The sequence below is a fragment of the Nesoenas mayeri genome (assembly GCF_963082525.1).
Source record: "Nesoenas mayeri genome assembly, chromosome: 5".
NCBI classification, from domain to species: domain Eukaryota; kingdom Metazoa; phylum Chordata; class Aves; order Columbiformes; family Columbidae; genus Nesoenas; species Nesoenas mayeri.
Genome location: NC_137548.1, coordinates 49,580,560 through 49,608,303, shown reverse-complemented (window position 1 = coordinate 49,608,303; position 27,744 = coordinate 49,580,560). Strand labels below are relative to the sequence as shown.

At 40.5% G+C, this 27,744-nt stretch overlaps 1 protein-coding gene across 5 annotated transcripts in view; it reads left to right on the top strand.

Annotated features, from left to right (window-relative positions):
* Nucleotides 1–27,744, top strand: part of LRP5 (LDL receptor related protein 5) — a gene marked incomplete at its 3' end in the record, with an annotated part of 243,316 nt that overhangs the window by 172,665 nt on the left and 42,907 nt on the right. For all 5 annotated transcript variants that reach the window (XM_080346094.1, XM_080346093.1, XM_080346097.1 and 2 more), the window contains one exon: nucleotides 26,304–26,520. In XM_080346094.1, coding sequence (XP_080202220.1) covers nucleotides 26,304–26,520 — 217 coding nt within the window. The remainder of the gene's footprint in view (nucleotides 1–26,303; nucleotides 26,521–27,744) is intronic.

Sequence of the window (27,744 nt, the reverse complement as noted above, 5' to 3'; positions counted from 1 at the left end):
TTAGGTTTAATAAGGCCCAGGCTTAGTTTTACTCTCCTAGGGAGATACTGTATTTTACAACTTTTCAAGCACATCCTGTGAGACAGTAAAACATAAGTACTTTCCTTTTAGAGAATGGTTAAACTGCACTACCCATTTCTAGGAAGTTTAAGAGCTCTTGTAGGTAGGGATCATCAGTGCCCTTCACATCACAGATCATGAAATCGTGACATATTGCAGTTAACTGTCTGGAGGTGGGTAGATTTGCGACTCAGACCAGGTCTAAGGGTTGGGAGGGTTAGGAGTGTGGAAGAAGTCATGCCCCTCAGCCTGTGCTAGAGCTCGGCAGGTCATTTGCTCAGAGTGCTTGTGTCATCCAGAGAGCACCATCACTGCTTCCTTCAGTGTGAGAGGTTCCCCTGCTAGTGGGTGTGTTTGGCAGAGTTGTACTGGGGAAATCTTCCATCATAAAGTAGATCCCCAGGGGACAAAAATTAGACCTTGGGTTGGGTGTTTCAGTATCGTGTGCCCCTGCAGTGGAGGAAGGTTAGTGCTCTCCAGCTTGTTGAAGTCTTACTAATTTAAGGTGTGTGAAACACTACATAAACGCAAACTTACTGCTGTCAGGAAATTAGTAGATTCAAGACATCTTTGTGGAGTGCCACTGCTGCTCCTTTGGCCTCTGCTCTTTCCTCCCTGTGGCTTGTCTTACTGTTTTAATGTTGTAGTCTTGTGAATCCACCTTTGAGGATTCAGTAGTAGAGCAAATGTCAAAATTGTTCTTGATACAAGCATTTGCCTTTCATCTTGTTTTGTCATCAAGCTTCTAGCATGGCCATACAGTCAGAAAAGGAACATATTTTGTATTTGATGCTTTGCATACAGGGCATTATGTAATGTGGGTCTGGAGACTTTGTATGATGCATATGCATTAACAGGATCTCCGTTTGGTGTGAGCTATACACCCTCGTGACAACATTACCTTGTTGATCACTTGTTTATTCCCGCTATGGAGACAGTTCAAAGGGAGGAGGAATCCCATTTTTTCCACAGAACCAGTGGTCTTTATGCTACCCTTGTGTAGTCAAGAGCTTCTCATCCATGTTTTTTCTTGTCTTCCACTTCTGAAATGGGAAGGATTTACAAGATAACTGGCCTTTTTCCCTTCATTTTCATAGTTATCATGTTGATTTTGCTACAATGTATGGAAATCAGTGCTAGGTGTTACCATTTTTAAGAACGAAGTAAAGGTTGCATTAGTTTGTGCCTTCATTATTTGTTTCCTGGCTTTTGAATGTTTGGACTTGTGATTGTAATAGGGCACTCGGTAGCACAGGACTGCTTTGTCAATGCAAAGTTACAGGTTTGGTTTTGGTTGGGGTTTTCTTGTTGTTGTTTTGTTGTTTGATTGTTTGTTTGGGTTTTTGTTGTTGTTGCTGTGTTTTGTTTTGGTTTTCGGCGGGGATGGGGGGAGGGCAGGATGAATATCCCAGCGTGTTTAGATATTGTGAAATGAGTTGAAAACACATAGTAAATGGTTCTCAAAAGATTAAAGATTGCCAGTGAGATTTGGGAGGGCCAAGATGAGTGAGATGAAAGATAATTTGCTACTACAGACTGATAATAAAACACAAATCATTTGGTTTTAGAGCAATAGAGTTCTTATCGAGTGTCAGATCAGTTCAGTTTCCAGAGTGGAGTGGGATACCTTATGCTGTGAGCAAATGCTGTAACCATTGAGATAGTTTCTTTTTCTCCAAATTGAACTTGATAAAACTTGCTTTGTTTTTTCCATGCTGAAACAAGCATTTGGAGGAGAGGGATAGACAGAGTGAAGAAGTCCTATACATCTATACACTGTATTAACATATGAGAAGTTTACGTCAGCAGATGAGGCTCAAACAGCTTATTCTCATAACATCTGGGTCTTTGCCCTTCTTTGAGTTCTTGAGTAGCTAATCCATTGGTGAATCAATGTGAGAACTGCTGTCTTTTTCAGCCTTGGTGCTTTAAAGTAAATGGACCGGAGCTTCTCTCTTAGAGAATTCCACAAAGAATGAAAGTAAATTCATTTTGATAAGTTCTTAGATTTCTTATGCTTTGGAGAGTTGAGTACTAGACAAGCCAAAGGCATATTGCTTGTCAACTTCTCACCCTGGTATCTTTCCAAATAAATGAGTGAAAGTTTTCACTCTGGCTTTTTGCAAGTTTTGTTTGTTTGGTGTGGGGTTTTTTTGTTTTGTTTTGTTTTGTTTTTTCTCTGCAGGTTGCATCTGCTTTTGACAATTCCTTAGAGAACTGAGTGGGCAATGCCAGCTGTTTGTGGTCAAGGGGTAGGTGAAATCTCTTTTGATGAATATACAGTTGGAACTCACACATCAGCATTAAGATAAAGACAGCGGAAGGTCATAGGAAGTCTCCTATTTCTGATCAAACCAGCTTCAAATTCCTTTTTGAGAAGAACTTCCTTTGAGTATCTAATAGTTTACTATGTAACAGCTGCATAGTCCAGGCATTCCCAAAATTTGAATTATTTTTTTTGTTTGGAAATGACCAATTCTTTTAAAAAAGGAATTGGTATTGAATGTATTGAGCAAATTCACCACAGGCAATATTTGAGTAAATTAATTTATTTTTTTATTCACAGTAGACATAAAATTGATTAATATAAACACTGGAAACTGCCTTATCCCTAATACAAACAAACAAACCAACCTTCCTTCTATCTCAAGAAACCTCTCAGAGGATGAGCCATCAAGTGTTAATAGGGTCTCAAATTTAAACAGGAAACCAATATTTTTATAGGCACAGTGGCTACCTCGTCCCGTGTTCTCAGACTCAAAAAAAGCATACATCTCCAATAGATGCACGGAACAGTTGTTATAAATTCTGTTATTTTATGTCAGCCCAGTAACTCAAAGTAGAATATTATTTTGCTCTGTTTAGATTGCTCTCTCTGGTTTTCAGCCTTGTTTAATAAAATCAGGGGGAGAGACCTTCCATGAGTCTGTAACTTGGGACACAGAGTGTTCTCTGCAGCGTCCTTGTGACCTGGTTTTTATCCTTGCTGACAGTAAGCTGGGAGCTAAGGCTCAGGCATGGCCTTAAGCCATTCCCTGTAGCAGGTAAGACCCTATGTGTTCAGCTGGTGTTATCACAGTGCTAGACACATGAGGCTGAGTGGGTGACCATCTGTCCTTACACTCTTCTCCAGTGAGGCAAAGTGCCACCACATCTTCATCTGTTGTGTCATAGGAGAATGGTACAGTTTAGTCCTGTCCAGCAGCAGTACCAGAGGATTTTATTCAGATGATGTTTGCATTCCTTAAATAAATATGCAATTGCAGCAGCTTTCTTAGTGTCTAAAAAGCGTTTAGAATATGTGCCACTCACTGGGTCAGAGAAAAACTCCAGTTTTCTCACACACCTGTGAGTGAAGAGTGCAGTTCTGGCAGCCAGGAACATCCAGGTTTTTCATATATTAACTCTTCCTTCTGCAGTGAATCTGATTGTTTTCAGAAGGTGCTGAAAGGTTTGTAAAAATCTCTTTACTACCAGATCTGGAGTGTTGTAACACTTTCACTCTCCTTCCCTTCCACTTTCACCCTCATAATTTCTTTCTACTGTAATACTGTAATGATCATAAAGAACTAAATCGGTCAAAAAAAACCACTGAATAAATATGAAGAGGCAAAGAAAGACCCCAAGCAGAATTTTCATTCTGAAAAGGAAACTCTGGAGAGTCTACAAAGTACTCTGAAAAGTTATTCTGCCATTGCAAGTGCTCAGTTATTGTAATTTTAAAAGTTCCTGATCTTAAAATTAAATGTTTAAATGAGAGTTAAGAGGAATTTGTGAAACTGAAATGATAAAAACTCGTGCAGCACTTTCAAATTGACAACTGGGAGGCAAAACTCACTTTGGCAAGACAGGTTTATTTTCTAGGCTTTTGTACAGTAAGACCTTGTACTCAATTAGACTTTAATTTACATGGAAGTGTGGTGTGCAAGAAAGTTCATTTAACATGTTAGGCATTTTGGGGGGGTTTATTGTGGTTTGTTCTTTTGAGGGGAGGTGGTGGTTTTGTTGGTTGGTTGGTTGTTTTTCCCCAAGAACGGTCATCTCCATCTTGGATTCTAAGTACTTGACCTGGGAGATTAGCAATGAGATAACATTTTTCTATATTGTAGAGATGCATTTTCATTCTTGCCTCTGGCATAAATGCCTCATTTCAAGAACCTCTAGTAATTTATATGTGAACTTTGAGCTTCTGAAGGGAGAAAAAAAATAATGCTGTAGTTTGTGCTCTTGGCATGGGGAAGTAGGAAGAGTAACAGGATCCACACATATTCCATTGGTTACACTTTTTCTATTCCTTTTAAAAAACTTATTCAGACAAACCTTCCCATCAACTTTGCTCTTTCTGCCTGTCAGGGATGTGAAAATTGTGGATCCTTATTTCTGGTAGCCACTCTGTGTGTTTTCAAAATGTGCGGGGACAGCATCAATCTGGAGGCAGCAGTGGGTCCTGTGACTCTACTAATGCTGCATTAACCATCCATGTGACCTACAGCAGTGCGTGGCAGCGTCCTGACTCAGTTTCCTTGCATGCAAGGTGGGGATAACTGATAGCATTCTGTATGAAGTGTTTGGATTTGTGAAAGAACTGAGAAAAAGCCTAAGCACTGTAGTTTGACCTCTAGTTAGCCTCCTACTTCTCCTAAGTATACACTGTGTTTGTTTGATAGTGGAAATCTAATCCTTTGGGAAGCACAAATTCCTGTAACAGCTCTGATATATGTAAACAAAAACATATTCGTCATTACGGACAACATCAAAGCAATCACAATATAGATTAAAATATGCAACCTCCCCCTCCTCCATACTAATATTCAGCAATGCAGAGTTCAAATGAAGCCATTAGCAGTGTCTCCAAGTACTTGGCAAAGGCACCACACTTCTGTAAGTATTGGCAGTGAAAGTCCCTTCTACAAAAAGGGACAGTGGGAGTAGCCTGCATTGATCTAATTAGTCAGTGAAGCATAAAATAAAATCTCATTATATATCATCAGAAAAATTTTACTTGAGAAGTAAAGAATATATAACTGATTTGTCCATGATTTGTAGATTATTTGTGTCTTTGAATCTTTCAACAGGAAACAGGATTTCTGAAAACATATTAGAAACATACACATATGCACTTACATGCACACACATATGTATGTATGTTTGCACAAATGCACACACATGCAGCCAGATCTTTAAACTCTTTCTCAGCCCTTACTCAAGGTGTGCTTTAATGAGAAAGTTCCTGATAAGGATAAAGTCAAGATTATTATTTTTTATTCTTAATGCAGACTGTGAACCTTGTTAATGCCAGTCACAGCCTGAAAACACAGTGTGTGGCTGTTCCTGTATTACTAAGCTCAGACAATGGGTTTGGCCTATTGCCCCAGTCACTGCAGCTCATGCATGAAATGGATCTGCTCCGTAAAGATCTGCTTAAAAATGGGGACTTAAAATTACTTTTTACTACTTGTCTTTTGCCCTTTTCTTTTAAGCCTTTCAGGGATTCATGTTACATTTTTTTAATTTCTCTGAAACTCAGAACACTTGAAACATTTATATTAGAATTTAAGCCAAGATTTCCAGCCAGTGTCTCTGAAGAGCTGAAGATTTAAGTAAAGTGCCAAATGTAAGTTACAATTAACCACAAACAAAACAAAAAACCTCAAACACAATACCCCAGAAGCCATCCAACAAGCCCCAAAGCTAAATAAAGAAAACAAAAGGGGATTGAGACAGAGACATTGAAATTAAGAGACTAATTCAGTCTTGCAAGTGACCAGTAGCAGGAGAAAAAAAAAAATCTCCCTGTTCTAGTATCTCATTTCTCCCACACATGGGATAAAACAGAAGGTTGTGAATCTCCAGAAGTTTGTAGAATCAGGAGGGATGGGATTTGGAGAAAGTAATGAGTGTTATCACTGCAGGTGCAATTAGTGATTTAGTTCTTGTTTGCAGTGTTCTTTAATAAATATTTAATATTGGCTGTATTCCAACTGCATTCTTTTCTGCCCTTTCCTCCACTTTTCCTTGCTGACAAGATAATTTTTTAATCGTGTTCTTGAAGAAGTTGTTGCCATTCTGTAATTTAGATGTTAAAACCTTTGTTGACCTAGTAAAGTTCTTCTTTATTAAAAAAAAAAAACAAAACAGATATCATTCTTTTTCCTTGCTTGCTTTCTCAGCTTTCCAATTGTGCTGGTTTGTCTGAAGGTGAGTTAATTTTCTTCATGCAATTAGAAACCTTTCTTTTTTGTAGCTAGCACGGTCATCGTTCAGATTTAGTCGGAGAATAAGAAGATAACATCCCAGACAGAGTTAATGTTTTTAATTGCTGTTTTCTGGGAGCCAAGGACATTTTTGAGAGCTCTGCCCACAGGTGTGAGGCATCTAGGAAGAGGGACATATATGGGGCAGACCTTGACTGACATCCAGACTGATCAACAAGAATATGTCTTTTTATGAGCTTTATGAACTGCTTTGTTTTAAAGTTTGCTGAAGGAGTGAGTGAAATACTAGCTGTGGTACATTGAGGAAGACTGCATCGTAACTAAACAACCAGAAAAAGGAGCTCGGATGCTCAGTACAGTTTACAAAGAAAATGTGTCAAGCACACCGCCACCATGATATGTTACACTTTAAAAAAAAAAAAAAAAAAGTATGTTTGTTCCCATTTAAAAATATACCTCTTCTTACAGGAAAAACACTTTAAACACTTTTATGTTGTCCATAAGTGTATGCATAAAGGAAGTGCATAAGCCTGTGGAGACTGGGGGAAATAAGTCCTGTATTGCAGTGAACTCTGAGCCAGTGAAACTATGGTCTTGTGATAGGAAGTTGCCCACCCACTGCCTAGTCATGTGCTTTTTCTATAATTTGGATCACAGGGCAGCTAAGTCACTTGCTTTCATTAACCACAAACTCTAGGAATGACAAACTTAGAGTATGCAAATGCTTTCCTAAAATTAATGTAAAATAAATGCTAAGAGGGGGCTAGTGATATGTCTGAGAAATACTTGTTAACTAGTAGTCTCTTTTCTCATCTTTCAAAAGCAGGGTCTGATACCTATGTTTCCAACTAAGATCACAAGAGTCTTCTGAGCCCATGCAGTGCTGAGTGAGAGGAATATGTTTGTTTTTCTCTTTGGTACCGGTCTGTTGTTGTCGATGTTTTTTCATTACAATGGCAAAATTACTTTTGGATCCAGGACATTCTTGATATGAAGTATCCTGCTAGTTTGACATATGACGTGCAGGTTTGCCCAACTGTATCAACCACTCCTCAAATTTTTATCATGTGATAAGGTAAATCTTTTAAGTTAGTGGAAACACATAAATCTGACAAAGAGGTAGTCTTGATTACATCTGTGATAATACTGCAGAGGTTCTTCCTCTTTTAATACTAAATGGTTAATCAAATGTATGCAAATATGGGGGACCATGAAGGGAAATAAGATTTCAAGAGTGGGTGTGTCATCTATTGTGGGATTTTTCCTTCAAAATATGCTTACAAACACTATCTATAAAGATGCAGCTTCTGGCTACATATGGGGGACTTTACACCTGTAGGATGGTAATAACCAATAGGTAGCAAAACCAAACAGAAATCAGATATTGTTAATAATACATATGTTTTAAGCAACACCCGGAAATACATCTGAAATCTAATTTTAACTTGTAAAACTAGGTTTTTGTTTTGTGGGTTTTTTTAATTTAGAAGAAAAATTTAAAGTTCTGTAACTTCAGTTATCAGGAAGCACCATTTTTTTTTTCTCAAACTAATTAAATCAATCTAAAGAAAAAGAAAGTGCATTGTTATTTTGGTTTTTTTTTTTTTGTTCTTGTTAAGGTTATATTTGTGACTTATTAACATAATTGTACCCAAATTGGGATTGAAGTTTCTTGTTTTGTAACGGTGTTGTGGTTCTCAATCGCCACCAGAGCTGGTGGATTGTCTGTTTGCAATGCATTCCATGTGTGCTGGAGACCACAATGTGGAGGGATTTACAGGGTACAAGATGGAGTGCAAATAATGGGGGTAGAAAGCACTCATCTCTGCTTATTTTTTAGAGTTAAAAGGGCTTCACAGAACAGCAGTCACACAGAATCACAGAATGGTTGAGGTGTGAAGGGACCTATGGAGGTCATCATGTCTAGCCTCCATGCTCAAGCAGAACCAACTAGAGCTGGTTGCCCTGGACCATGACTTTTTGGTTGCCCAGAACCAGTTGAGCTTTGAATATCTCCAAGGATGGAGAGAGACTCCACAGCCTCCCTGGGCAACCTGTGCCAGTGCTTGGTCACCTTTATAGTGGAAAAGTATTTCCTTATGTTCAGAGGGAGCCTTCTGTGTTTCAATCTCTGCCTATTGCCTCTAGTCCCATCACCAGGTACCACTGAAAAGAGCCTGGCTCCATCTTTTTTACACCTTTCCTGCACATATTTACATACATTAATGAGATTTCCCCCTAAACCTTCTCTTCTCCAGGCTAAACACGCCCAGCTCTCTTAGCCTTTTCTCATAAAAGAGATGCTCCGGTCCCTTGGTCATCTTTGTAGCCCTTTGTGTTACCCACACCAGCATGTCCACATCTCTCTTGTTCTGAGAAGCCAAGAACTGGACACAGTACTCCAGGGGTAGCCTCTACAGTGCTGAGTAGAAGAGAAGGATCTCCTCCTTCGACCTGCTGGCAACACTCCTCCTACTGCAGCCCAGAATACCATTAGCCTTCTTTACAGCAAGGGCACGTTGATGGCTTATGGTCAACTTGGTGTCCATGGGGAGCCCCAGATCCTTTTCTGCCAAGCTGCTTTCCAGCTGGGTGGCCCTCAGCCTGTATAGGTGCCCTGAGGTTCTTCCTCCCCAGGTACAGGACTTTGCAGTTCTCCTTGTTGAACTTTATGAGGTTCCTGTCAGCCTGATTCTTCAGCCTTCATATACCACCTTTGAATGAATATCCAAACATAACTTCAGCTAAGGAATGACAGGATTGGCAGAAAGGATTGTAGAAACAGTAGGTGTATGTTGGTACGTACTACGTAGAATTGTGTTTAATGTGAGTGACGATGTCATCAACCTTACTGCAAACAAGGCTAGGGTACTCAAGAAAAATATATTTCTGTGATGTAAAGGATATTACACCCACAAAAATAAACTAGTGGTTAATATATATAGATCTTTACTGTATTTCTATCATTTTAAGCAGTTGACAACATCCAGTTGTTTTGAAAGTCTGAAACTGGAATGCAGAAGAAGAACATGTTGTTCTTGTGTCAGGGTCTTAGGTTTCCTTGCTGCTTATGGCTTTAAGGCGTTTCTTCACTTGAACTTTAATCTCACATGCCATAGGTCACCTGACAGCATACATCCTGGGTCAGGCAGGAGTGCTGTGTTTCTCTTGTGTTACCCGGGGCACACAGCACTGGTGTAAATTCATATTATGACAGCTGTGGGAAGACAGCACATGATGTGCTATAAAACACACTGACACAAATCTATCCTTTCAGTGCATTCTGAGTAAAATTGGTGGAAAAATATCATAAGAGCAGTTTGCTCCAGGTGGCCATGGCATTTGTGATTTGGAGATGGAAGGCTTTAAACTAGATTTACACCAGTGTTGAGATTGGTTGAAGTCAGCACTGTAGCTGAGGTAGGACAGGAAAAATTGTTAGTTTTACCCTGAATCAAATCATTGGTCTAGCTTACTGTATGGGTACAGAAATGCATATACTGGCATAGAAGGAAATGAGAATGAGCTGGAGACGTTCTTGCACTATCTCTTCCAGTGGCTTAAAATGATCATGAAGTTGTGGGACTGTTGTGTAATAAAATTATAGCCCCAGTTGAGAGGTAAACGAGCATCTTAAACCTTTACCTTTGGCTTCAATTTTTTCAAGTATGTGGAGCCAAGCACTCACCTGGGATAAAAAAGATTTAACCATTCTCATGGATACCTGTTGAATGACATTGGCTTTTCTTGCTCTTAATCCAAAGCAAGAAGAGAATCAGATTGAAGAACTTTTTCCTAGGAAGCATACCAAATAGTTTTGCAGGAGCTAGGAAAACCAGTTTCTTGCATTCACATACCTCTGAAAGAAGCACACAAAGGGAATTGGAAATCTATGCATTTCTAGGGGTACTACCTTGAGAAGAAATAGCACAGTTGAATTACAATACTTCAGTTTTTCTTGGCTGGAAAACGCTAAGAGTTCTTTTTTCTTTTTACAAAAAAAAAATATTTTCAGAAAACATTCTTTGATTTTCACAGAAGCAGCTTTTAGAATCCTTTTCCAGTAGAGCGGGATTATTTTTCTAATATTAGATATCTGATGCCTAAATGGACTTCTGTGAATATGTCTGCAACATCTTTCAGTTGTGCTATTGACCTCTTCTGACCTGAGAATAGGCTTCTTTCGAATTCCTTTTTGTCTTCATTCTCTGTACTGAGATTAACTGCTGTGTTCTTTTTTAAGCCTTAGATTGGTCAAGGCTGACATAGGTAGGTTGGAATTGAACACAGGAGAGGCAAATAGTTCTGTGTTACTGAAGGAAGATCAGGAGTGATCCAGCCCTCCTTGTAGAATGACTTTTAGTGCCTATGCCTCAGGACCAGATTAATGTTTTAGAATTCGAGGAACCAGCCCAGCAGTGAAATTAACTGGAGATTTCTCCAATTAAAGCTAAATCCATAATTAGTGTTAATGCATGAGGCCAGTGAAAGAGGCTGATTTTAAAATTGCCTCATGCTTTTTTGCCTTGCTACAGTTTATAATTTTTAGTATGTGAAATCTGACTGCTTTGACAAGGCTAAAATAATCATCCATAATGTATTTTGAATAAATTGCCTTTAGGTTTCAAATAAACAACAGTATTTTTTTGCAAATATAAGTATTTGTGGCTCAAATCCTTGTTAGTAACCTTTTTTTTGGAGATTGCTCGCTTGTTTTTTGTGTCAAAATAAACGCTTATTTCAGGAATTTAATGCAAAATTTTAGATCTTTTGTGTGTTTTTATAGGCAGCTTACCAATGGTTCCTTGAAGCTTTTTTTATTGTTGTCAGAAGTCCTAACAAGTTTAAATAAAGCTAGACATACATTTCTGATTATTTTGTAAGATTTCTGTAGGAATATTGGAAAGTAGACCACTAATATGACTGCAAATATTTTTGTTTAATTCGAAATACATTATTTTATACTGCTTTAAAAAAAAAAGCAATGTATTGACATATATTCTTAAAGATACTCACACAAGTACTGTTGTAGGGTTATGCCTTTATGCTACAGTAGCAGATAAAAGTTGCATCCAAGGTTAATGCTATTGTGCTCACTGCTGTGCATGCATATCATATTGGGCAGAGTTCCTCCAAAGCCTTTAACATTGTACAGTATTTCCATTTGTCTCCAATTCTCTATTGAAAGTATTATTGTCTCCAATTCTCTGTTGAAAGTATTATGAGACAGAAATGTCACATCCAGTCTAGATGCAAACTCAGCCTATTACTAACGAGAGACACCACTTTGGGTTTGCATTAATCAGTTACAACTATATCTCTCTTCTTGTACTTGAAAGCTTCAACTTTTGAAGAGGTATTAATAAAATATCTTCAAGGATAAATGGGCGCAGCTAATTAGCTCCTGGTGATCCCTCTCTTTTATCTGAGAGCATGAGTCCTGCTAAAGTCATACTTGAGCTCAGAGGCAGAAAGGATTCTAATTTGGAGATACTTCCACTTCTAATTAGGATCAGAAGATAGGAAACACTTTGCTCAGGTGGTCATTTCCAGTCTGTCTTTCTCAGTCAGCTTTTAGTTCTTGTTTCTTTTGGGACTTCCTATTACATTATTGAGTAAGAACTTTTAAAAGGGCATCTGGGGTCAGGCCAAAGTCCATCTGCTCCTAGTATCTGACTCTAACACTGAGGCAAAACAGATACCTTCAGAAGAGGAAAAGCTGGGTATGCATATGCTGTTTACCTGAACTACTCTTTCGTCTTTCCAATAGTTTTAAGCTCAGGGGTTTTCCCTGGACATGGCAGGTCAACAATTGATCCTGGGAGTAAAGAGTTTAGTGATTAGCATTTCTCTCTCTGTTCTTTACCTATATTAAAGTGTACTGTTAGAGAAGAATGTTTGTGGCTCACATGAAATGCTTTATTTTTTAATCTACTACTCCATCACTGCTGTCCCAGTCTGGGCTGCCATGGTTGCAGTTGCTTGTGTGCTACAGAAACAACTATTTTAGAAGTAACCGTCCTTACAAAAACAAGCCTTTAAATCCCAAACCATAAAAATACAGTTACTGGTGTTTCATTGTCCTATTCTTGTAAGCCCAGTCTTCTGTAATATCAACTTCTCTGTTGTTCTGGCCTTCAGGGAGGGAAATACTTTAATGAATGAATTATTTTAAAAAATTTTTTGTTCAAATTCACATAGATTTCCTTCCTCACTCCTTTAAAATTTAATCCTGTTTTTTTGCTGAACCTTTCCAGGCTTAGAAGCATCATGTTGCAATCTCTGTTTGGAAAGATGAGGTTTTGCTCTAATCCAGTGTTTGCAAGGTCAAGGGAATACAGGGCCGAAAAATAAATCTTGGAGTGCAGGCAGGTGGAATCGTTGTCTCCTCTGCAAATTCAGGGCGAAAAAACAATGCCCTTTTTTGTTATCAGGCTCCTCACTTTTCACAGATAATAATTTGAAAGTGAGCCTGGAGTTTTGTAGTTTAGTTATTTTATGAGAGTCACTAGTAGGCAGATTTCAGGTGAGAGGTGGTGTTGGGTCAGTTTTTATTGTTTGGCTTTGCAGACATGCCCTGTGGGTGACTCAGTCACAGGCACAGATTGTATTTTGCCCCTTTTATGTAGGATTGACTTTCTTCAAATAGTTCTGTTTTCAAGTTAAATATGAGCTTTTGGGACATTTGTGTAGGAGTAAGAAAGCACAAGCTTTCTGATTTGTTTCTAATTAACTGTCAGCCCTCTAATGCACAATTATCAACTATATAACATATAAGTTGTCAATTCCTTAATGTATTTATTGTTTTATATCTCCCCTAATTAATTTTAAGTATAAAATCACTCTTACTGTTTCAAAAGGAAATAACGCTTCGTGTTAGCCAGTGAGGCACATTATAAAGACATACTTTTCCCATGGGTCTGTTACGTTGCTTAACATGGTGTTATATGAGTTCTTTATATCCGTGCCTGCAGGTGGTCCTTGTCCTCCCTCTCTCATAGTGTGTTCCTGCTCTTTTCTGGCTGACATAGAAGACTGTGCAGCCACATGGAAAACCAGAGCAGGGAACTGATCCAGCTGAAAAATAACCAGACAAAAAGGTTTACATAATATTTTTCAGTCTGATATGTTTTCTGCCACACAGTTAGTTGTGCTGACATGGCAAGGAGGTGTCAGTGTGACTAGGGGAATGAGGGACCAGAAGCAAGGTGGCATCTGCTTGAACTGGCCTGGGCAGCAGTACCTACCAAACTTCAAGGTGTACACTGAAAGATATATTAGCTTGACTCCTTTCTTTGGTATTGAGAAGCAGTTTGAACATATAAAGTAGGGTTCAGAAAAGAGAAAGTTTTATCAGTGTTATGCACATGGAGACATTTTGTGACTTACTTGAGGTTACGCAGTGTAATCCATCTTTGTCTAATACTTGAGCCGTAACACCAAACCGTCCTCCCAGTACCTGAGCTAACTGCTCAACTTTGAATATGAAGAGGCTCTTAAGTATGTTTCTTTTGGTCTGGAGTTCTTAATTATGATCTTAGACCAGCCTGATAAAGGCAGAGAAGAAGCTTGCAAGTTGCAGTTGACCATAGCTAATTTCTTGGAGACATTATATATGTCTGTGCTTCTCCTATCAGTAGATGCTAAATATACCTCTTTTATTTACTTATTTTGTGGTACAGGGAATCATGCCCTGAAAAAAATGTGTCTTGTAAGCTAAAAGGACACCCTGAATTTCAGCCAAACTCTTGACACCACTGTTTCACATTGGTTTGACCTAGCAAGCTCTTGATGAAAAATGTTACTTAGATCTACTCTTGGGAGCCCTCTATACATCTTTCACTTTCTGCTGATTAGGCGTAAGGCCTTGGACTGAAAATAAGATACAGGATATGGACTGAAGAATTTGTATTCTCTTGAGTGAAACCAGCCCTGTATATGAACCATAGGGAGGCTATTTATTTATTTATTTTTCTTCCAGTAAGTGGAAAATACTGCACATTAACCACATTTGAAAGGTGTCACTCTTTGATTGCAGGGTGACAATAAACTGTGGCAGATGCTTTGTTAATCCCCTTCCCTTACCCGCACTACCTCCCTGCCCCCCCCCCGTCCCCCTCTCCCCACTAAGGAAAAGTAATAGGCGGGCAAAGAGGCAAAGAGAGAGAGGGGACTTGCAAGTTGGAGAAAGTTAAAAATGTTTTACTAATGCTACTAATAAAATAGAGAAAATATTACAAAATATACAAAACCAATCTTGAAGTTCCTGTCACAGCTCATCACTGCTCCAGCAGCTGCAGGGCAGGCACCCGGAAGTCCTGGGTTGGACTCTACAGCAGACCGGAACTGGATTCAAGGATGCAGGGTCTGTCAGTAGGCCTCAGGTTGCAGGGACAGCAGACAGAGTCCTCCCCAGATGCTGGCCATAGTCGAAGAGAACGAGAGCCTCATGCTCTACCACCTTTATATGAGGTATGACATGGATGGGTTGGAATACTTAGTTGGTCATTTTTAGTCACCTGTTCAGTTTGCTCCTCCTTGCAAATACATGACATGCATTCTTATTAGTGACCTTGCATACCATTGCTATGTCTACCAAAACATGTATCTAACTTCAGAAAAGTGCAGTTACTTAGAAGAACTTAACTGAAAGGAAAATTCACTAAAAGATAAACTGGTCTTGTTTTTTAACAAAACCAGGACAAAAGGATCTTCCACCAGTCAAATGCTCTCGCTTACATGAGCATTGGAAGGAAGGCACTGTGGTGTGGTAAATCTGATGTTAGGTTGGCCTTTGAGTCTCTTGATTTCTCAGTGTTGCTGATTCAAAGCAACTTCTATCCTATGCTTCTGTTGTCCCATCAGGAGAACAGGACGGTGTTATTTTCCTTTTTGTTAAAGCGCACTGAGATCCTGTCAACACTGAGGTGGAAGAAGGATGTTTATGTAATGTTGGAAAAAGGACAGACCACCTGGGAGTAATATAAGGTGGCTGCTACAGTGTGCAGGGATGCAGTAAGTAAGGCTAAGCTCCACTTGGAATTAAATCTGGCCAGGGATGTCAAGGACAACAACTCTCTCAATTAAGGGTAGCCCAAGGTGATGAGCTCAGATATTGACATCTGCAGCTGGTGAGGCAAATCCTCCCCAGGTGCTGAAGTCAAGATCACTACAGAGCAGCTGTGCTGGAGGGCCACCTGTTTTACAGCGATCAGTCCCTCTGTCCTTTAGGTCCCTCTGTCCCTTGGGTCTTTAAAGGTAGCTTCTGTGCATGTTCAGGCCTTATGTTGAAGTGAGAAGTCTCCATGTTCTCCATGGGTGGCAATGCCACCACAGCTTGGAGCCAGCAGTGAGACACTTTGCCACTCAGAGAGACCTGAGGCATTATGTGGGCTGAGACCATTCTAAATGCATATGAAGGGCACTGAATTCAACACATAAGTGTGGTAGCTACATTAAAAAATCAGAGAGCAGATAAAATTGCCTTTTTGCGTAGACACAGAATCATAGAAGATCTTAAGTTGGAAGGGACCTCTAAGGATTATCGAATCCAACTCCCTGCTCCTCACAGCACTACCTAAAACTAACCCATATGACTAAGATCATCGTCCAGATGCTCCTTGAACTCTGACAGGCTGGTGCCATGACCACTTCCCTGTGGATCCTGTTCCAGTGATGGACCACCCTCTCAGTGAAGAAGCTTTTCCTAATGTCTAGTCTGACCTGAAGCAGGTGCAGCATTTACCTAGAGAGCAGGAGATCTAGATGACAGATATGTTTGTTTTCTAGCCTCTTTGGGGCGGAGGAAGCCTATGGTCAATGTCTTTCACTTTTCAAGGCCTCTAAAAGGATGGCTTTTACATGGCAGATCCCTACTCTCTTCTCCTCATTATAGGTATTTGTTCTCCACTGACAACTTGGTGCTCCAAATCCCAACTCCAGCCCTAGAGAGATGACTACTCAGATACAATTCTTGCCTCTCAGTTAACCATAAGTTGTAGTTTGCTCTCCACACTGGCATTATTCCCAGTTCATACTGGAGTAACTACGAAAAGAAATTAGTGTCTGCCTTTTGTTCTTTAGTAAAAAAAATAAGTCAAATATGTTTTCCCAGAGGATGGTTCCCTTCTCTCTGACAAAGTATGCTAAGCTTCCATTCCCTATTATTTATATGTAATATTCAGGAAGAAACTGTTCTAAAGACTTTTAGAGGACAACAAGGTAGGGAGGAGACTTGTTGAAATTGAAGGATAATAACAGCACAAGATAAGTGTATCAGCAAGTGTATCAGCAGCAAAAGGAAGATTAGGGAAAATGTAGGTCCGCTGCTGAATGAGACAGGTGCCCTGGTGACTACAGACTACAGCATTACTGAGTGCTTTTTTCGCTTCTGTCTTTAATGCTAAGACTGGCCCTCAAAAATTCCAGATCCTGGAGGTAAGACAGAAAGTCTAGAGAAAGGAAGACTTTCACTTGGTTGAGGAGGATCAGGTAAGAGATTGTTCAGGCAAACTGGGCACCCATAAATACATGGGCCCTGATGGAATGAATGCACTTGTGAGTGCTGAGAGAGCTGGCAGATATTACTGCTAATCCACACCCCATCATCTTCAAAGGGTCTTGGAGAACAGAAGAGGCGCCTGAGGACTGGAAGAAAGACAGTGTCACTCCAGTCTTAAAAAATGGCAAGAAGGATGATCGAGGAAACTATAGGCCAGTCAGCCTCACCTCCATCTCTGAAAGAGTGATGGAAGAACTCATTCTGGATGTCATATCCAAGCATGTGGAGGAAAATAAGGTTATCAGGAGTAGTCAACATGGGTTCACCAAGGGGAAATCATATTTGCCTTCTGTGATGGCATGACTGGCTGAGTAGACAAGGGAGAAGCAGAGTATTTGCTTCAGTAAGGCTTTTGACACTGTCTCCCACAGCATCCTCATAGGTAAGGAAGTGTAGGTTGGATGAGTGGACAGTCAGATGGATTGAGAACTGGCTGGATGGCAGAGCTCAGAGGGTTGTGATTAATGGTGCAGAGTCTATTATAGTAGGAGACCCTAGTGGTGTGCCATATGAGTCAGTATTGCGCCCAGTCTTGTTTTACCTGTTCATCAATAACCTGGATGAAGAGACTGCGTGTACCGTCAGCAAGTTTGCCAACTATACCAAACTGGGCGGAAGGGTTGATACACCAGAAGACTGTGTTGCCATCCAATGAGACCTGGACAGACTGGAGGACTGAGCAGAGAAGAACCTAATTAAATTCAACAAGTGTAGAGTCCTGCACCTAGGGAGGAATAACCCCAGGCACCAGTACAGGTTAGGGGTAGATCTACTGGAAAGCAGCTTTGCAGAGAAGGATGTGGGAATCCTGGTGAGCAAGCTGACCATGAGCCAGCAGTGTGCCCTTGTGGCCAAGTAGGCCAATGGTATCCTGGGGTGCACTAAGAAGAGTGTGACCAGCGGGTCGAGGGAGGTTATCCTCCCCCCTGCTCTGTCCTAGCAAGGCCACATCTGGAGTACTGTACTCAGTTCTGGGCTCCCCAGTTTAAGAAGGACAATAAATTACTAGAGGAAGTCCAGTAGAGAACTATGAAGATGATTAGGGATCTGGAGGATCTTTCTTATGAGGAAAGACAGACAACTGGGTCTGTTCAGCCTGGAGAAGTCTGAGAGGTGATCTAATTTATGCTTATAAATATCTGAAGGGTGAGTGTCAAGAGGATGGAACTAGACCCTTTTCAGTGGTGCCAAATGACAGGATGAGGGGCAACGGATGCAGACTGAAACATAGAAGGTTCCATCTAAACTTAAGGAGAAACATCTTTCCTTTGAGGGTGACAGAGCACTGGAACAGGGTGACCAGAGAGGTTGTGGAGTCTCCTTCTCTGGAGACATTCAAAACCTGCCTGGACACACTCCTGTGCAATCTGCTCTAGGTGAACTTGCTTTAGCAGGTGGGTTGGACTGGATGATCTCCAGAGGTCCCTTCCAATCCCAACCATTCTGTGATCCTGTGAAAAGCTGTTTAAGAACTGGGGTGGGACAGTTAGCTCATATGATTGTGAGATCTATGTGAAAAATGTGACATTCTGGGCAATTGAACTGATGGTCTGACCTCCAGAGGAGGCTGCTGAAGAGAGCAATGTAATGGAGCATCTTTCTGTGTTACCTTTACTCCACAAGAGGGTTTGAGTTTTGGCTGTGGAAGTAGTGGCATCCTCCCTATGCAACACCACAAAACACATTCTGTACCACGATCACCAGAGTCAGGGTCTTCAGCTGTGCAGGACTTGATTTCCTGTGGTGAACCTAATGGGCTGAGCTTCAGAACATCCTCTAAGGATCTGTCTGTCCTGTCAGGCTTTCGCCTGAGAAGCAAAGGCAGCTTTATTTGAAAACAGATAAAATTGTGCTGTCCAAAAGTTGTGTTTTGCTTTTTTAACCATCTTCAGGGACTGGAGGCCGACTGGTAATTACATTGTGTTAATAAACTCTCTGAATGCTACCTGCATAACTTACTGATATTAATAGTGTCTCAAATAAATATGATTGATAATATTGCTTTTCCCAAGTGATAGTGGAGTGCAGGCATCTTGTCAAGGCAGGAGGGGTCTTGCCATGATCTATTCTTTCAGCAGATGTAAGAGGGCTTGCATGTGTCAGAGTTTGCTGGTCTGAGGTACCTGGCTTAGTTCTGCAGGAGCTAGCAATGTAGTTGTGTTAGCACAGTATCTTATCCTGGGCTCAGTACAGCTGGTGATACTCCAGCTAACTGTGGACAACCTTATTTAGGTTTCTGTGTGTGGCTTTTACTTGTGCTTTGTTCACATGCACCCTACATGGTGATATATAAGACTGGATTTATTGGATTAGTCTAATGCAGTGTTTCTATAAATGGTACAAATAGGATGGAATGGTGATCAGAATTTGTTGTTTAGTTGCGCTAGGAGGCTTCGTGAGATGAGGAACTGAATGAATATTTGTAGATACATAAAGGAGCCATTAGACTTTCATTGCCCCTCTCCAAGGGAGATATTGTATGCCCGCTGCCTTTGGTTATATTTCTATTGGATTAATATTTCATCTGTCTCCCTCTGATAGACATTTTTGTTTAATGAGAGTACTCCGATTCAATTTCTGAGGAATAACTAAGGGAGGTACATGAGACTTGGCTAATCCATTATTAAATTAGGTTAAAATCTTCCATTCTTCAAGGTGTAGTGCCATGGATAGATCGATTCGTCAGCTAATCTAGGGTCTATTCTTTTAACCTTTGACTTCTGCTGGAATTTCTATATGTGACACTTTTGGTGACATAGAGCTTAAAGGATTCATTGCTTGTCTCTCTGAAACACTGTACTTGACTATCCTAGTATGAAGATGGAGTTAAGAGGTACAAGCAGTTTGTGATAATGGCACTGTGGTGAGGTTAAGAATATGAAAATTTTATGATTCTCCAAGGCAAGAGTAAGAAGCTGAGTTCTGAGCAAGAGGCCCCATTATGCTGGACAAAACACTTAATCTTAGTTTACTGCGAATGGAAGTTGACTGCACGTGACCTAGCATTGCATATAAAACAGAGGTGGAAAGACCACAAGACAAGGTCATGACTGAACCAGTGTTTCTTAAGTGTTTGCATCTGCAAAATGGCAGGATGGCAAAAGGCCAAACTAAAAAATTCCCAAACAGAGCTCCCCTGAACAGGTCTCTGTCCTGGCTCAGACAAAAAGGAGGAGAGGGAGAGGGAGAGGAAGAGGGAGAGGGAGAGGGAGAGGGAGAGGGAGAGGGAGAGGAAGAGGGAGAGGGAGAGGGAGAGGGAGAGGGAGAGAGAGAGGGAGAGGGAGAGGGAGAGGGAGAGGGAGAGGGAGAGGGAGAGGGAGAGGGAGAGGGAGAGGGAGAGGAGGATTTGCCTCACGAGTTCTTTCTCCAGCCAAAGATGACTGGAGTTGCATTTTAACAGTCTCCTGGCGAGAACTGAGAATCGTTAGAAGCCATTCACATAAACACAGAAAGGTTGAGGTTGATAGGAACCTCTGGAGTTTGTCTGGTCTAAACATGCTGCTCAAACAGGGCCACCTAGAGACAGTTGCCCTGGACCATGACCTGGATCATGGCTTTTGAATATCTCCAAGGATGGAGATTCCATAACCTCCCTGGGCAATCTGTTCCAGTTCTCAGTCACCCTCACAGCAAAAGAAAATGTAACTCTCCTCTTCCACAGGGGAAAAGGAATAGATCCACAAGTCCATCCTGTGAGTCTCATGATAATATGGCAGTCATGTCATTTTACTGTTGCCAGCCTGCTATGTCTGCTTACTGCTCACATAATAATTTTGCTCAGCCCAAGAATTTGTTTCTATTTGATTACAGTTTTGTCTGTAGCAATTGAGTAAATTATGTTTTATCTTAATGACTTACATGTAGGAGCAAAGTGTCTGAGTTCTTTTTGTTGTGCTGTCAAAACATATCATGCTGCTGTGTAGAATTTAATTGCATTGTTTTATTTTAATCTTCAAAGAGCCAAGAGCTTATGAGTGTTATATTTTTAAAATATTTGTTAAATCATTTTGCATACACTGCAGCAGCATCAAAAAAATCACACCTTATCACCTTGCTGTGTTTTTTGTGTAATGCAGTTCATTAAAGCGTTTGATGTTGATTTCATTTTGCCCACAACAGATTTTAGCTGAGCTTGGCAATGCCTCATTAGGGGATTTGTCATTGAAGTCTTAAGACTGATTAGGGCCTTTCAGTGTGTGCCTCTCTTCAAGGAGGGTTTTCAGTGTTTTGTATGGAAAGCACAGCAAATTTAGTTTTGCATTTATCCTTTCACCCAAGTTGAGATCCATTGATCAGTTATAGAAAGAGGATGAAAACCTTCAGGAAAAAAAAGCCTGTTCTAGTCTCTTTGTGCTAAATGATAAGGAATGCACCGGAACAGCTTCCCTGGATGCAGTTGGCAGGCTACACACCATTTCAAATATTAAATGATGAGTTAATACAGAATTTTATTAGCTGTTCCATATCAGTGAAAGGAATCGTGCCTTTGGCCATAATGTGAGACCTGTTTGTAGATTTCTATTCTGTATTTTCAGGGTTTCAGTTAATATTACAGAGTAGACATGAATCTCTGGGAAGATGGATGACAGCAAAATTTGAAGCAAAGACTATGTATATGTGCCTATATTGAACTGCATGCAACAGCTCACTGTTAAAGCTTTGCCCTGCCTGCTACTAACTATAACTAACTAAGATCATATCATATCATATCGTATCATATCATATCATATCATACCATATCACTATAGTTAGCATTTCCTACCTTTTGCCACAAACTAGCTACCACTAAGACAGCTCAATTGCCCACAGCACAGAAAAATGCTCCCAGTCAGAGGTGCCCTTCTGCATTCAAGGGAAGCCTGCTTGGATTCATGTGTTCTGCCCACAGGATTGGGGGAGGGATGTTTGGGAGAGGGAGAACAAACACTTATTCCATCGCCACCTTAGCCGAAATATAAGCCATTAAGCATTTTATTGATGTCTGATTCCACATTTTACATCTCCATCCCACTATGCTTGAACAGCAATATAATGTAGAAATGCCACAGTAAGGTCTCCCCAGATCCTTCTCTTCTCCAAGCTGATCAGCCTTTCTTCATAGGATAAGTCTTCTAGCCCTCTGATAATTTTTGTGGCCCTCCTCTGGACCTACAGGTCCATGTCTGTCTTTTACCAGAGCTGAATGCAGTACTTCAGGTGGGATTTCCTGAGAGCAGCATAAAGGGGAAGAATCGCCTCCCTCAATTGCTGGCCACACTGGTTCTTACGCAGCCCAGGACAATTGCCTTTCTGGGCTGCAAGTGCACATTTCCAGCTCATGTCCAATTTTTTATCCACCAGTACCCCCAAGTTGGGAAATTATATATTAGAGAGCAGTGTAGGGGAAAGGGACCTGAGGTCTTGGCGGACAACAGGATGACCATGAGCCAGCACTGTGCCCTTGTGGCCAGGAAGGTCAATGCCATCCTTGAGTGTATTACAAGGCGGGTGGTTAGTAGATCGAGAGAGGTCCTCCTTCGCCTCTACTCCGCCCTGGTGAGACCACATCTGGAATATTGTGTCCAGTTCTGGGCCCCCTCATTTCAAGAAGGACAGGGAACTGCTGGAGAGGGTCCAGCATAGGGCAACGAAGATGATTAAGGGAGTGGAGCACCTCCCTTATGAGGAAAGGCTGAGGGAGCTGGGGCTCTTTAGTTTGGAGAAGAGGAGACTGAGGGGTGACCTTATTAATGTTTATAAATATATAAAGGGTGAGTGCCATGAGGATGGAGCCAGGCTCTTCTCGGTGGCAAACAATGATAGGACAAGGGGTAATGGGATCAAGCTGGAACACAAGAGGTTCCACTTAAATTTGAGAAAACTTCTTCTCAGTGAGGGTGCCAGAGCACTGGAACAGGCTGCCCAGGGAGGTTATGGAGTCTCCTTCTCTGGAGACATTCAAAACCCTCCTGGACATGTTCCTGTGCGACCTCACTTACGTGTTCCTGCTCCGGCAGGGGGATTGGACTAGATGATCTTTTGAGGTCCCTTCCAATCCCAAACATACTGTGATACTGTGAAGTCCTTCTTGGCAGGGCTGCTTTCAATCCCTTCATTCCCCAGCATGTACTTATACTGGAAATCGCCATCACCCAGGTGCAGGACCTGGCACTTGGCCTTGTTGAACTTCATGGGGCTCATAAAGTTCAATGGCTTAGTGTCATCTATAACATCCACAGATGTGAATGGTTTTAAATAATATATGTATCTAATCTTTGGATCTAATCTTTGTTTGGTGTATTTTAATCTGGAGTTCTAATATTTGAATCATGTTTTTACCACCCATATCTGTAAAAGTAGTTGGAAATGTGCTAGTTTGATCATCATCCTGCTGATGCATTGTTGTAAAGGAAATGGTGTCTTGTTTACTTAGTGTGGCACCAGTTTGGCTGCAGTGCCTGAGTATGCATGATGAACTTTTGAACTTGCAGCATGGCCTGTGGGATTGATACTGTTGTAAAAAAGTGACCATTTGGGGTTTGCCTGAACATGATATAATGAGATAATTGCAAAACCATTTGGCTTTTAACCACAGATATAGCCTATTTTTTTAAATGCACTCTAATTAGCTTAAGAAAATAAAAATACATTAATCTTCAGTCTCTGCTACCTCATCAGGTAGTAGAAGAATTGCAGGTTGATGGGCTGACACAAAACTCCCCTGAAACTTAGCTTTCAGGAATGCCAGTGTTCTTTTTAAATGCCTCCAGAAAGAGACACTTTGTCTGGAAGGAATCCATATGCTATGATTCTGTAATCCAGAGCTTTACGTTGTAGCATGTGTTCCAATTCACATAAGCTGCTAGATAGTCTTAAAGTTCTCATGAAGTTGTTCTCTGCAGTTGAATACATCTTCACTCTAGCATTGCAAGACAGCGTTATAGTCATGGTTTTTGTGTATAGCTTAGGTAAATCTGGGATGCAGTGGGTGACTGCTCATCACTGCAGTTTGGCTGGTGGTGACTGTAAGGTCTAGTGTGTGTCCTGTGTTTGTGGTGCCTTAACCCTGGCTGGACTCCAGCCGCACACCAAGCCGCTCATGTCTCTCCCCTTCCTCAGCTGGACAGGGGAGATAAAATGTAAAGAAAGACTCATGGGCTGAGTAAACAACAGGGAGAGATCACTCACCAATTACCATCATGGGCAAAACAAACTCAACTCAGAGAAATTAATTTAATTTATTGATGATCACATCAGAGTAGGGTAATTAGAAATAACACCAAATCCTAAAGCACCTTTCCCCACACCTCATTTATTCCTAGGCTCAATTTAATTCACTATTTTCTCTATCTTCTCACCCACCAGCAGCACAGGAGGGCCGGGAATGGGGATTGCGGTCCGTTCATCACACATTATCTCTGCTGCTTCTTCGTCCTCAAGTGTGGAATTCCTCACACTCTTCCTGCTCCATCATGGGGTCTCTCCCACAGGGGACAATCCTCCACAAACTTCTCCAATGTCAGTTCTTCCCACAGCTTGCAATTCTTCATGAACTGCTCCAGCATGGGTCCTTCCCATTGGTTGTAGTCCTTCAGGAACAGACTACTCCAGCATGGGTCCCCCACAGGGTCACAGCCTCCTTCAGGCTTCCACCTGCTCCAGCGTGGGGTCCTCCGCAGTCTGCATGTAGATATCTGCTCCACTATGGACCTCCATGGTCTGCAGGGGGTCAGCTGTTCTCACCATGGACTGCACCAGAGGCTGCAGGGGAGTCTCGACTCCAACGCCCAGAGCACCTCCTTCTTCACTGACCTTGGTGTCTGCAGGGTTGTTTCTCTCACATATTCTCACTTCTCTCTTCAGCTGCACTGGTGCAGGGTTTTTTCCCCTTCTTAAATATGTCATCTGCTTGTATGGACAGAACCTTACAACTTACTGTTTTATAATATCTGTATTAAATTGTGGTAAAACTGCTGGTTGATTTTGACTGTCCATAGTACTGTGAGGCACTTAATAGTTTAATATTACATAGCATTTAAGTATTTTTTAATAAGAAATATTGCTTAAACACTTAGCAGTTTAAAAGTCAGAGGAATACAGAGTTGCGATGACCATATCTGTCTTTAAATCACAAGAAAATAGAAGTGTTTCATAGTGAAGGCAACTTAATCACCTACAAGATACAGGTTTAGTATCTGAATAAAAACTTTATTTCCAAATAATAGTAAAGAGGAGACTATTTAAAACCTCAGTCACAAGCCATATTAGCCTGAATTAAAGTACAGCGGTTGTCCACCTGTGAAGCGTTTCTATCAACAAATGGAGATTTAATTGAAGTATGTTGGAAAATAAATTGTCTGAAGTTGTGATCTTTTGTTTTGGTTTCAGTATGATACTGAACTTCATACTGCTTACAGTATAAATTTTCAAGTAACACCTTAAAGATATTATAGTTACATTGCAGCTACCAGTTGCAAGAAGTGTGATGAGGAGGAATATAGGGATTTGTCAGGTAAATATTTTGCCTAGGTCTTATAAATATACACTCTTTGCCATGTGTAAGAGGTGTCTGGATGATCGAAAAGATAATTGCAGATTCCTGTAGTAGATGGAGGTGACTTCAGGCATGTGGCATGGGGATATCTATGCAGACATTTTAATTTCATCTTGTCCAATGGTTATTGATCAGGCTCAGATTATATGAATCTCTTTCCTTATGCCAAGCAAAGTGGAGTAGCATGAGATCATTGTAGTACTTGGTTATGAAATAATTATCCAATAGCATGCATATATGTGGAACTTATCCCATCTCTACTATTTTGCTTTCTCTGCAGTTTTAGGAATACTGCAGAATGCTGCAGAACCCTCATTAGTCTTCACAGAGAGGCTATGGAAACTGTAGGTGCCCTGCAGTTACATATGTCAATACCTATTCCACATCTTAAAGATCTTGCTTATCACAAGAGTGAGAAAAACTCAATTCTTTTATGGTAAAAGAAATGAAATTTCAGAAAGTACAGATTCTATTTGGCTTTATTATGCCCTGAAAGAATTCTAATGGCCTCTTTTCCCCATGATTGAGTGCTGAAGTTCAGTCCAGCAATTCCTTGTTTCTGGGGAAAGAGTTCAGTAGTGAGACCAAGACATGAACAGAAATTAAATATCTCCTGAGCCTCACTCCCATCCCAAGAAACACTCCCTTTGTAGTGGTCTTTGCAGGTTTGTACTGATGCAAGTGAAATTCATATTGCTTAGGTTTTCCACTGGAGAAGGGGTGAGATAAGCCACTTCTAGTCTTGTCATTCCAATGTATTTTTCTTTCAACAAACCTAGAGGTACATTCTTTTGAAAGAAGCCTGCTGTGAATTTCAGGAGCTTCTTGCATAAAAATATAGGAGTCAAAATATTATTGATATTGCCATTTTAATAGTACCTGCATTAGAGAAGATTATTTTATTCTTTTTTTTTTTTTTTTTTTTTTCTCACAGGTCATAAATGTTGATGGAACAATGAGAAAAACCCTACTGGAAGATAAGCTTCCACATATATTTGGGTTCACGCTCCTGGGAGATTACATCTACTGGACTGACTGGCAGAGACGAAGCATTGAAAGAGTTCACAAGATAAAGGCTAGCAGAGACATCATAATTGATCAGCTGCCAGATTTAATGGGCCTTAAAGCAACAAGTGTTACCAAAGTGTTTGGTAAGCATGAGCAATCATAGGATGGATCTGTAGTAGTTTCTAGATGGTCTTGCTTTCATTAAGCAACTGTTGATTGCTTATAATGAGAATAACTGTGGTCTTATATGTTTGAATAATTTTAAAGGAAAGCTTCACCTATTGTTTGTAAAGTTGGGAAAAAAGAGTGTTGCAAAAGAAGGTGTGGGCTTCCAGTATTTAGTGACATTTGACAGAAGTCTTCCACAACTTCCACTACACTCTTTGAATTTTTGTGAGGAGAATTTTATTCCTCCCTCCAATCTATAGGAATCGTTACTTCTGGTGCTCACTTAATTGCTCTGTTTTCTGATACTCTTTTCTTCCAGTGGAAAGTCTCAATGATGTTCAGTTAGCAGAATGCTTTTTACTGTGTTGGGTGATATAGGCAGAATTAGTGGCCATTACAACATTGGTTCAAAGCACATGGCACTTAAATACTAACTTTAACACCTAAATTGTACTTAAATCTTAACAACTAAATCTTGCCCTTAGCATCCTCAGCAGCTTAAGCTTCATGTTCTTCCACTGCATCTGCTGAAAGGTGCAATCAGTGTTTTAGGTTCTCTGCTAGCATTCTGCAGAGGAGTATGTCACAGGACCTCTGTTTTTAGTATTAACTAATGAGAGGTGCATGTTCACCATAGATCTGTTTACTACCTGGAACAGCTGTCAAAATTACTGAGAATAGTTGCAACAGAATTACATAAAGTAGGTTGTCAAATTATTATATACCCTGCCAGTACATGGATTTCCAGCCTTTCAGGAAGCTTTACTTGAAGGATAATCAAGTTCTCAAGCTACAAGTCTGAAATATGTATACTCTAAAAAGGGAATATTAAAAAAAAAGGTTGAGACTGATCTTGGACATTTATTTTTTTTGGTGGTAACAGTCTTTATTTAAATCCTTGATTCCAGCAGATGGAGAAAGACACTGATTTATCTTTTGGTCGTTGCTTTCCCTTTCACATTCCCTCCCCATATGATCATGGTTGTTCACACAAAAAAATAAATGCGAGATTGTGGTGATCTTCTGAGAAATGCTTCTGCTAATGAATTTTCTCAGCTTTAAATTAGACAGCTGGGAAAGAACTGTGGTTATCCAGCTCTTTTCTCAGCATTTTAATCACTGAATGTTTCTAAAACTGGTGGTTTCAAAAAGATACAAAGGTGAGGTACTTGGCCAAAAACAACCAAGCTGAATCTGTA